The sequence below is a fragment of the Mastigoproctus giganteus genome, chromosome 6 (assembly GCF_048544385.1).
Source record: "Mastigoproctus giganteus isolate SK-2022 chromosome 6, ASM4854438v1, whole genome shotgun sequence".
Classification (NCBI taxonomy): domain Eukaryota; kingdom Metazoa; phylum Arthropoda; class Arachnida; order Uropygi; family Thelyphonidae; genus Mastigoproctus; species Mastigoproctus giganteus.
Genome location: NC_143580.1, coordinates 54,759,370 through 54,771,827, shown reverse-complemented (window position 1 = coordinate 54,771,827; position 12,458 = coordinate 54,759,370). Strand labels below are relative to the sequence as shown.

General features: G+C 38.2%; 1 protein-coding gene across 1 annotated transcript in view; it reads left to right on the top strand.

Annotated features, from left to right (window-relative positions):
• The first annotated feature begins 5,646 nt into the window (after nucleotides 1-5,646).
• The window catches only part of Ccm3 (programmed cell death protein 10 Ccm3), a 78,657-nt gene continuing 71,845 nt past the window's right edge, over nucleotides 5,647-12,458 (top strand). Inside the window, exon 1 of the mRNA XM_090375147.1 lies at nucleotides 5,647-5,860. Within this exon, the coding sequence (XP_090231273.1) occupies nucleotides 5,789-5,860 (72 nt within the window). The 5' untranslated portion in view covers nucleotides 5,647-5,788. The remainder of the gene's footprint in view (nucleotides 5,861-12,458) is intronic.

Below are 12,458 nucleotides of genomic sequence, written 5' to 3'. Positions count from 1 at the left end.
AAATACCTCGCGTCCTTAACTAGATATTAAATCAGGTATTCAGTTATCATTTTAAGGTCTTTTTTTTAAATACCAACTGTGCTACCCACGGTGCTTATGCCAACTGTGCTACCCACGAAGGCGTAATTCGAGGGGCACGAGAAACGCTCATATAATGTACTCTGAATTTCTTACGACTTCAAATAATCCTACACGAAGCTACATCTTAGAGTTTGTGGGCACCATGAACGCCGCTGAAAAAATTCTGCATCACAAGGAGCGCTTAGAACAGAATTACCAGCACAATGAGCTGCGCATGGTAATTCAGCCATAGTGACTAGGGATGGTCCCAGGATTTTCTAAAGGGGAGAGCGAAAACAGTGTTCAGGGGAAGTACTGTACTGTACTATGCTTTAATCATTTGGTAGCAGTATTTTAGCCCTTACAGGGCTAATACCAGTACTGCAGTTGAACACAGTAGAATAGTTTATAATCAGTGTTTTAGCACAGTAGTTGCACAGAGTAGAATAGTTTATAATCACTGTTTTAGCACATTGGTTGCACAGTAGTTGATAGTGAAGGGCGGATCAGATAGTCAATCCGCCATACGGATGAAGTGATAAGGAGTTTGGGAACAGTAACTACACTAAGAGAACTTGTTGAAGCTTAGCATAAAAAGGCACCTGGGGTGGCTTTTTTATGTTCAGCTTCGACAATCATATTAAAGGAGCTAAGAAAACCCTTGGCTATAATTTTGAGAGCATTCTTCGATCCATGGAGAATGCTCTCAAAATTATACATCCTTCGATCTATGGGCGGAGATGTGGCAAATATGAATTCCCAATTCATAAAGGGGGTTCAAAAGGTGACATGAGTAATTGTAGATCTATTAGCTTAATATTTGTTCCAGGGCAAATAATGGAGTCACTGGTGAACAAAGTAATGAAGGACCACCTGGACGAGAATGAAACTCTGCTGCAATTACAGCATGGATTTGTTAAGAGGGGGGGGTCTTGTCTAACTAATCTGACAGGTTACTATGATGCAGTGACCAAGGAATTGGATGGGGAAAATAATTTTGATATCATATGCTTGGATTTCAGTAGGGCTTTTGATACTGTTGTGCACATAAAAGACTGCTGTATAAACTAGAGCAATGCGGCATTAAGGGCAAGTTACTGCAATAGATAAAAGGATGGTTAAGTGGAAGAAGTCAGAGAGTGGTTATCAATGGGCACTCCTCTCCGTGGACTAATGTTATCAGTGGAGCCCCCTCCCACAGAGTTCATTGTTGTTCACTCGGCCCATTGTTGTTTTCAATGTTTATTAATTTATACTGATGAATGTATATCAGGCTTAATTTCAAAGTTTTCAGATGATACAAAGGTCGGCATGGTGGTTAACGACAGTAATCAGGGTGAGCTACTTCAACAAGATCTAGGCAAATTGGGTTGAGAGGCTGCGCATGTGGGTAGCAGTAATTCCAGAGTAGCTTATCAACTGTATGATACTACACTCAGGCAGGTACGGCTACAAGCATATTCAACCGGTTCTGTTGAACGGGCCCCCTCCACCCCCTCAAATGGTCTGAATAATAATATCAAGAATCAAGAATAATAACTTCTGGAGGTACGGAAATAACAAACAGAACCCGCAAGTAATTCCTGAACAAACAGAACCCGCAAGTAATTCCTGAGTCAGTGCCGGCCGCAAATTTTGGGGCCGGCACTGACTCAGGGTAGTAGAAAATGAATAGGTCCTGGGGGTAATTGTGTAGTCAGATATGAAATTCTCTGAGAAACTTTGCTAGCAGGGTAACAGGTGATTATCTGTTTGTACAAGTTCATGGTTAGGCCGGATCTTGAGTATTGTACACAGGAAGGATGTAGATCTACTTGAACGGGTGCAGAGAAGGGCAACCAAATTGATAACGACAACAAAAGGGCGCTCTTACCTAGAAAGGCTTCAATTCTGCAAATTGCAGCGTCTGGAAACTGTGGAGTGATCTGATTGAGGTGTTTAAGGTCTTGAATGGATTGAGTTAATTGAATGTGGTTGCATTATTCCCCTTGCTGAGACTACACGTATGAGGGAACATAAATTTAAGTTGAGTAAGGATCGTTGCAGGATAGGCGTGCGGCAATTTGCCTTCAGCTAGCGGGTTATTGATTGTTGGAACAGGCTGAACATAAATCTGTTGTTGTGGAAGTGAACATTTGGATAAATTCAAGGAAGAACGAGACGAATTCTTGGAGGGTATGGATGGGTGAAGTGTGTAGTTTTTTTTTTTTTTTTTTTTTTTTTTACCCTGGCTGGTACTATGCTTCCTTCTCATTTTCCAATACTGCTACTACTATTACTGCTACTCACTGAGTGGAAAAATGTCTCAGTTTTTTATGAGTGTTTTTTTTTTTTTTTTTTTTTCCAACGTGACTGAGTTATTCGATATGCGAGTGTTGTATAGTTTTTCGTCAAGCAATAAATATATAATGTATAAAATAGATAAAGAACTATACAGTGTGTAGTTGTAGTAGTAGTAGTAATAGTAATAGAGGCATGTGATGCGAGAAAGCAAGCATATGAGCTTATGTAGCATCAGCAAAAAAAAATAATAATAATAAAATAAATAAAATTCGCATTTCACACAACCATTCCTTCCAACAGTTTTTCCAGTTCCTTCTTGAATCTATTTAAGATATCAACTTCCACAACGACAGATGGAAAGTTTGTTCCAGCAATTAACCACCTGCTGGCTAAAGGCAAATTTCCGCACATCTATTTTACAACTGTCTTTCCTCAATTTGAATTTATGCCCCCCCCCCTCAGGTTCGTAATCTGAGCAAGCGGAAGAATTCCATCAAATTTCAGCATGCTCAACCCATTCAAGGCCTTATACACAGAAGAAGGTGAAGGACAAGAGTCCCAAACACGAAGAAAACCGACCAAATAACGTGCAATTACAGATACTATATACCGACATCTTATATAATCTTAGTTGCTTTGGCGCTTCATGCTGTTAATCCAACTGTTTTCAGATATACATATAGGAACATGGGGTTGCATTTTATAGCCTTTCATGAATAAATATCGGAACAGGGACACTAGTCTGCTCGGGTACAGTGGTATCGTCACCGTCCTCCTCACATCGGGTGAAAAAGGCCCCGGGTTCGAATCCTGTCGATGACGCGAGGAACCATAATGGGCTTTTTTCACTCCGTGGCTGAGTTAGTCGGTCTCAGGCGTAGACAGCAATGTTTCTCCCCGCCCCCAGAAACTGGGAGTTTTCGACCAGTAAAGTAGACATAAGACACAGCACGGCATATGAATTTAAATATTCAGATAGCCTAATATAATAGTTTGGTTTGGAATAGAGACACTTCTTTCTCACCTCACGAAGTAAAACAACCTATGCTTCGGCAACCATGTAATTACGGAAGTGTATAATTCTTTATTTTATATACCAGTATATTCACACTATTCTTTATAATTACATAATTCTGGACTTTAAATATTCACCTCTTGCTTTTTCGTTTTCAATATGACAAATATTTGTTAATCAAACAAGTTAATCAGTAAAGCATATCAAATATATTTTTTAATTTTTATTATCTGTGTTACACATTTAACATATTTCAATTAATTGATTAGTTTGATTCAAATTTCAGGAGACCAGAAGAATTTACAACCTCATCGTAACTGGTTTTATTGCAGGACAGGCAAAACTATAAATTCTGTATCCCCCCCCCCCCCCACCAAGACTGCTGAACGACTCCTACGTTATTTTTAATAAGTGTGTCAAAGAAACGGATACCCTGACACTCCTCAGCCTCTCTTCCTCCGAGTGGTGTCGGACCTGGCAATATGGTAGTTTCGCCACTATATTCTTCCGATTTACCAGGACAATTTAACAATGCACCATGCGCTTTTTTTTCTTTTTTTTTTTTTTTTTGTGGCAGCGTACGATTCTACCGGCTTAATTTTGCAATGTGCGAATTTGCGTACGTTATCCAAGGACTACAGAAAGCCCTCTCAATCAGCCCTTCTCAACCTAAGTCAGCGAGGCCTTACAATAAAACAAAACCTTTTTGCTTTAGGAGACAATCCCATTAAGTGATGGGAGGTAGAGGTACGCCTATAACATAACGTATACTACATATGTTAAGTATGAGTACAATGTCACTGTATTTAAAAATAGCTATTAATATATTTGCATGTGTAGTTTAATATTGTTTTGTGGTGCATGGCCTCTACCTCAAATATAAAAGTGGTCTGTATCTGAAAAAAAAAAAAGTTGGGAAACACTGCTCTAAATGACGTATTTTACAATTTATGTGTAGTTATAAAATACATGAAGTTATAAATATAATATATATATATAAAATCACGTAATGGATGAATTCAGTTTATCAATTTTCCAGTTACATGGGAAGTACGTCACAAAGTATAAAAACAACTGCAAAGACAATCTAGTTGGACCAAATTGGCTTTAATTTCTCTTCAGTAGTCAAATTAAAAATTCTTTCCCCCTTAATGCGGTATGGTAATTTCGCCACTGGTTTTATTGTCATAAACATATAAATAATTAACAATAGGCAGTGACGTACTGTCTTATGGGCAGGGTGGTGCAGTGGCACGAGGGTCTTAAACTCACGGCAGACCCAAAGTAAAAGAGATAAGAATTTGTGGACCAATAAAGAAATGATCCGCCAGATCCAAGTTCGTGAAGAAGTTGCTGGTAACCAGTTACATTGACATTACACACTTGTAAGTCATATATTACATAGACAAGATAGGTGCACGGAGCCTACTAATTAGGAAATAGTATAGTTACATATGAAAGGCATAAAAATGAATGACATCTAATGCTAAGTGGATAAATTATTCCGTGCTTGGAATGTATCGGACTCACAGAAACGACTTGTAGGTTTGTCACACGCGTCGTTTATATCAGATATAATATCATACATAATTTATCCTTAAAAATAAGATATTTTATTAACTAAAAATAAATAAATGAAACCACTAAGGAAAATAACTAATAAAACATTAAGAGATAAAGTTAAAACTGAGGAAATCAGGAAACAATGTAAAATATAAGTTATTAAGAAACAGATACAAGAAAAGAAGAATAAAAAAAAAAAAAAAAAACATAGAGAGAATGGATAATGACAGATGGACAAATATTAAAAAACTGGAGACTCATCGGCGAACGATGTAGAGGATGACTAAGAGATAAGGAGATGTCTGTGTTAAACCCAACAAGCCGTGTGCTTAATGGGGGGGGGGGGGAGAAAAGAAAAAAAAAAGATATTGATGGGCGTTCCCTTTTGACCCCTTATATCTGTTTCTTCAAAATATGAAATAACTGGACATCAAATGTAAACAGTTAGACATAATTAAAGTGAAGCCTTCAAAAATCACTGCTGAAATTAATCTCGTAAATTCTTTCTTTCGTCACGGATAGTGACTAAAAGCTGACCTATAATATAGTACAATACTGTACTTCGCATGCATGCTTCATTTCCGCAGGTATTCGTGTTTTTACTCAAAGTAGAGCATGAAGGATTTGAATGGAGAATAGGAAATACCAGTAGCGCCCCCAAAGGAAGTCAAGACTTCAGTTGATACTTTGCTGTAATATGTACAACGGAGCTCTCATTTGTTGTACTGCTGCGTGAAATTTTTGCCTTGTGTTTCATTTGGGGTAATGGTTTTGTCGATAAAAGGTGATACCAGTTAACTTCATTAAATTTATTACTATATTTCCTTTCGCAAATTGTGATTAAGTTGCGATCTAAGTGTTTTAAGCATGAAAATGGGAGAAGAGACGCCTGTTACAGCGTTAGTGCTGCCAATATTGGTTCGTCCTATTCTGGATAAGGTATGTTAAGCCTAACAGTCACGAACTAGATTCTGATGCCTAAGGCAGTTTCTTACACTTTTTAGTATGAACTTCATTTTATGAATGCATTGGATGATGTTTTCATATAAATGTAAATTATGTAAAGTTAAGACGCGTTATATGCCTTGTTTTTGAGTGTACAACGCAACAGTACTTGCTAAACGTAAAATTTATTTGGATAACCCCAGAAAGTGGATTTGATAAAGTTGTTATACCAGTTGTTATTCAGCTTATAAGTCGATTCAGTTGAAGTCTGTGATATGTAATGCAGATGTAATCTGTGACATTAAATTTGCACTTCATCGAAAAGTTATAAAAAGGGACAGTTTGGTAATAAGTAATGGAACGTTTCGCAATTTGAAAGAAATTCCCCCACCCAAACTTTAGTTTTTTGCGCATTTCATTGTACGTAATAAATTAGTGGTTTCAGATTGCCTTTAGATTGAGCGTGCTATTAAAGGTTCTATACTGTTTTGGTGGGCACTTTCCACCAAGGTAGTCGAAAATTGGAATGGGTGTTGGTACAACTAACATCGGGGAATTCTGATATTAATTGTACCAACAAGCCATTTAATTGACACCAGAACAACTTAGTATTTTGTTAAATATGTAATTATAATCCGTTAGTAGATTACTTTTAATATTTCTCGCACGAAATTCATTTTTTGTAAATAGGATGAGCTGTACCAATTATCCAAAGATTACACAATTCTCCAGGCAATTTTTTCCCTTTAGGGTAGTAGTAGTAATGGCATGTGATGCAAGAAAGCAAGTGTATGCCGCATCAGCAAAAAATAAATAATAAAATGAAAATAAAAAATTTACACAACAATTTCCTCTAAATGTTTGTCCAGTTCCTCCTTAAATTTATTTAACCTAACAACTTCCACAACGACAGATGGAAGTTTGTTCCAGCAATTAACCATCCACTGGCTAAACGCAAATTTCCACACATCTGTTCTACATCTGTCTTTCCTCAATTTGAATTTATGCCCCCCTTAGGTTCGTAATCTGAACAAGTGGAAGAATCCCATCAGAATTCAGCATTCTCAACCCATTCAAGGCCTTATACACTTCAATCAGATGCATCGAAAGCAAGTTATCTGCTTTCTTGTAACTGGTGCTGCTAAGTAGCTTAAATGATACATATAAGTTAATGGGAATGCACAGACCCAGTTGCTGATGGCTGTATTTATTTACCTGCTTACCAGAATGATTTTCAGTTTAAGCTTGCCAGTGCTAGTTGTTAATTTTTATCCATAATTATTGGTGTTGATTTTAAAGATTTTCATAAGGTGTGCAATATGGGATGAAAGAGTGTTCAGATAGGAATATTAAATTGCAGAGAAAAAATTATTAATGCTACTTTATTACTTCAAAGTAAGAAGATTCCCCTGTGGAGTATTGGCTACTTATGCTGATTAGCCCATGTTTTTGTTAATTTATCCACAGACTTTTTTAAAAATATAATTAAGTTTCTTAGCTCATCCTAATATATTGAAAAAATCACTTTTAATCCTTTTTAATTAATTTAATAAATGATGATATTCACAAAGTTTTTGTCTACTGGAATTTATGGGGTGTACACCAGTTCATTTTCTATTCTCTCTCTAAAAAAAAACATTTTCCACAGGATTAATTCCTCATCTGAAAAATCAGAACTTGAAGATGTGTGTTTACATTGAGCCATTACTAGGGATACCTGTTTCTTGGGGCAGAATAAAAAATTGTGGCCTCCCCCCCATAAATAAGCAAATTAATAGTGAAATACTATAAAGTGTGGTCTTGCTCACTCCTTTTTTTAGTATTTCATACTGGGAAAAAAATTTTAAAAAATATTTTTATTATATTATTTTTAAATTCTGTTTTTTTGCACCCCTGGTTTTTATGCATCCTGGTTGTCCTGCCCTAATTATGGCCCTGTGGACATTCTCTTCAATCCACATATAAAGAATGGCACATTTTATGACTGATATGCTTTCTAATAAACATTAGCTCCAGTACCAACACTTTACTGTATGCAGAAAAGCAGGTTGACGAGTACCTGCTTTCTGTGTACACAGTTAGTAAGAAGATTAATGTGGGTATTCAGGGTGATATTATCTACTGCAAACACTGCTTGTAGTAGGCAATGTCACCCTATTTTTTACATGTAGTAGGTTTCATGATTATATATATATACAGTGAAACTTCCCTTTAACGGACAGCCATGGGGAACGAAAATGTGTCCGTTAGAGAGAAGTGTCCGCTAACAAGAAGTCTGAGGGAGGGAAAAAAAAAAAAAAAAAATCGTTAAATGTTTAATGTAAAATTAAATTAAAATATATACAGATTTTGAACAATATTTTTGTAAATAATATACATACAATTGTGCTATGCATATTATGACTTTACCTTAAGAAAAATACATACAGTAATCACTTTTCTTCTGCACCTTCTTCCGGCTGATAATTTTGTTTTCAACATTTGTTTGGAGTGAAGAAACCATTGAAAGTCCTTCAGTATCTTCTTCAGCAGCGAAAAACATTTTTAAACGATTGATTTGTATGAGCGCTTTTTCTATTTTCATCGGTGGTTCGTCGTTAATATGTTCTTCGACAGAATGACCTCCTTCCATTTCTTCAACCTCGTGAGGAACTTCTTGAAAAATATCGATGATAATGTCATTGATATCTAGAGCGCCATCTTCTGTAGTGAGGTTCGAGTCTATATCTTTGTAGCCAGGGTCACTTGTAGTGGAAGTATCGGTACATTATCAATAGATGTTGAAGTTCTTGTTCTTCTTGGTGCTCCACATTGCTGTTCACAACTTCAATTTTTGCATTTGAGAAGCCAGACTTTACAAAACAGTTCACGACAGTTTGTTTTCTAATTGCATTTACTGAAGAGGAAATCCATTGAATCACATCTAGGATGCTGATTTTCTTTGCAAGGTCACTCGCACATGTTACATCGTTCACGTTTGCAATGAGATGTCTTAAAACACGTTTTCTGTAGTGAAGTTTAAAATTTTTTTATTATCCCTTGATCCAAGGGCTGACACTCTGCAGATGTGTTTGGTGGCAGAAAAACGATTTGAATGTTGGACAATTCAATGTGCGGGTGAGATGCAGCATTATCCACGAAAAGAATAATTTTTCTGTTTTGGAATTTTTATGCCCTTGAAACAACGAGGATTTTGTGGGTTTCCTATAACAAGAGGTTGTTCAAAGTCTCCCAGCATATTTGTACACAATAGTACAGTCAAGCGTTCCTTAGAAATTTTTCCGCCCTGGCACTTTTCGTTTTTTAGACTCATTGTTTTTTTCAGGAAGAGCTTTAAAAAACAACCCTGTTTCGTCACAGTTGTAAATATCCTTAGCTTCAAAATGACGACATAAATCTTCCAATTTGACGGTCCACTCTGTTGGCCGACCAGGCTAGCCGAGTGGGTAAAGTACCTGCCCGGCAACCCAAAGGTCGCGGGTTCGATTCCCGCCTTGGGCTTGGATCAAAGTACTGCAAAAACCTTGGGAGGTGCAATATGGCCACAGAAGCCGATGCGCCAACAACTACCAAATCAATCAATCAGTCCACTCTGTTACAACCCCAGTATCAACAGATCCACTTTCACCACTTACGGTTTTCCAAGAAATTTTATGCGGAATTTTGAACTTGTCTAGCCATCCCACAGAAGCTTTGAACTCATTTACTCCCATAGATTTCGCAACCTCCTAAGCCTTTTCCCTAATAATAGGCCCATTAATGGGAATTTTTTTAGCACGTTTGCGACAAAACCACTCATACGTAACATTGTCAATTTGAAGTCCAACAGTTTACGGGAATGATTTTGAATCTGATCATTTCCGTGTTGCCAAAATTGTTTGAGCAGTTCATTTTTTTTCTTTAGGATAGTCGCTTACCTGCGGTCTTCCCGATTTTGAATTCTGCAGCGAGATTGCAAACATTATTTTTTTGCCGATCATACGCATTAATGAGTTAGACTTTATCTTTTAAAGTTAAATGTTTACGAGAAGACATTGTGCACTTCACACGACACTGAACAAAACTGAAACTGAAAAGACGAAAGGCCGACCATATTCCCCCCCTCCCTGCACACACCGAATTCATCAGAAGTTTTACACGTGCCTTAAAATTCTTGAAAAAGGGTTTAGAACCACAACGTAAACCTTGATAAAATTCAGAGAATCGGAAATAGAAAATAAACACACGATTGAGGCAATACGTGGAAGAAATGTTCCTAGAAAAGGGGCCGTAAGCTCGCCCACTGTCTGTTATGGGGAGATCAAATTAAGTGCTAATCTAAACGAAACAGTGCAGTTTGCCTATCCGCGTCCGTTACAGAGAATGTCCGCTAGACAGAAGCTGCAAACACGTTAAAACTAATGGAGGCAAGTTGGGGAATTTGAAAATGTCCGTTGTAGAGAGATGTCCGTTAACGAGAGGTGTCCGTTAGTAGAAGTTTCACTGTATATATATACACACACACACATGAAGGGTAGACCACACGAGTGTATAGAGCTCTTTTAATGAGTTTTTTCTTAAAAATTGATAAAGCTCTGCTGCAGTAATTACAAATTAAGTGACCAGTTGGAACCAATTTAGATGGAACAATCAACATATAAAATAACTATTAAAGAAAATTTACAAATAAATTTATAAAAGCAATTTTCTTATTTCATTGATCTCTATGTTTAAGAAGACAAAGGCTTAAGATCAAAGGAGATTTTCATTTTACCTTTAGGCTAACAGGCAGGAAAGGCCATATTTTTAAGATCATACTATTGCATGCCATGTTAGTAAATTCTAAACTAAACTATTGCTTCTGCATACTAAGCTTTAAAATTAGCATTCATTTATAAGTAGTCTACAGAGACCTAAATACAGTCTGACCAAAATTATTGCGAACCACATAAGGAGTTCTAATTCAAAAACTTAAATACAAATGCCACTATGACCTGAATGACAATTTCAGCTTTCTCAGGCTCGCTTTCTACTAACTTCTTTAAATGTTGTCCAGAATTTGCCTCCATTTCTCCTGTGAAGCAGGTCATCAGGGTCTATATTAAGTGTCAATATTGAGTGGCAGTGCATGATTGCAGTGGGATAATTTAACAACTCTACCTTAGGCTAGCATTATGGGATATTTATCCTCTTGTTCTTCTCTTCCTGCATGAGGAGAGAGCTCAGTGTAATTGTTAAAGGAATGCTATAAGAGCAGACCCTGGCCTACCTCCACGTGTCAGGGATGGTAACCAGGTTGTTGGTAGTTTTTGTGGCCTTCTGAGCTAAGTGGCCAGTCACTCAGCATGAATAACACAACCAAACACTACACTATGGTACGGCAACACCACTTCATTGATTCGCTTTTATCTGTACAGTATATCATCATACACTGATGAGCCAAAACATTATGACCACCTACCTAATATGATGTTGGTCCTCCATGTGCAGTCAAAACAGCTCATACCCGACGAGGCATGGACACTACAAGATTTTTAAATGTCTTGTAGTATCTGGTACCAACACGTAACCAGCAGATCCTTTAACTCCTGTAAGGTCCGTGGTTGAGATGTCGCAGATCGGAGTTGCTGTTCCAACATAAACAACAGATGCTCGATGGGATTGGTGTCTGGGGAATTTGAAGGCCAGGGCAATACCTGGCCCTCAAATTCCGCATGTTCCGCAAACCAGTCTCAAACAAACAATCCGGGCAGTGTGGCACGGCGCATTATCCTGCTGAAAGATGGCACTGCCAGAGTGTAAAACCGTTGCCATGAAAGGGTGTATCTGGTCAGCAATGATGTTTAGGTAGGTGGTAGGCATCAGCGTGCCCGGCACATGGAGGACTGGACCCAGGGTATCCCAGCAGAAAATCGCCCAAAGTATGCCACCCCCACCGGCTTGTTTTTATGCCATGGTGCATCCAGGTGCCATCACTTCCCCAGCAATACAATGTACGTGTACCTGGCCGTCCACATGGTGCAACAGGAAACATGATTCATCAGACCAGACGACCTTCTTCCAATCATACAAGGTCCAGTTTCGATGCTCGCGTGCCCATTGTAAATACTGTCACTGGTGAACTATGGTTAGCATGGGCACTTGGAGCAGCCTGCAGCTACGCGGCCCCATTTTCAGCTGAGTTTGATGTACTGTGTGTTGTGACACCTTACTCTGTCACCAGCATTCCAATTACTGGCAAGTTGCACCACAGTAGCCCTTCTTTTGCCACGTACCATCTGGGAGAGCCTTCACTAACGTCAAGCATCGATGAGCCATGGTTGTCCAACACACCTCGCCGGCGGTTTGTGGGTTCCCCCTCCTCGGACCACTTTTGGTAGGTACTAACCACAGCTGACTGTGAGCACCCACCAAGTTGGGCTGTTTCGGATATGCTCTGACCCATTCGTCTGGCCATTACAATTTGGCCTTTGTCAAACTCACTTAATTCTGCTGCCTTTCCCATCTGATGAACAAGAGTAATACTGATTAATGGAGCCTCAGTATCAGGTGTTTTTTATACCGTGTCCTGACCTGTGCACGCCGTAGTTTACCTGCAGTTGCTTCGATTTGC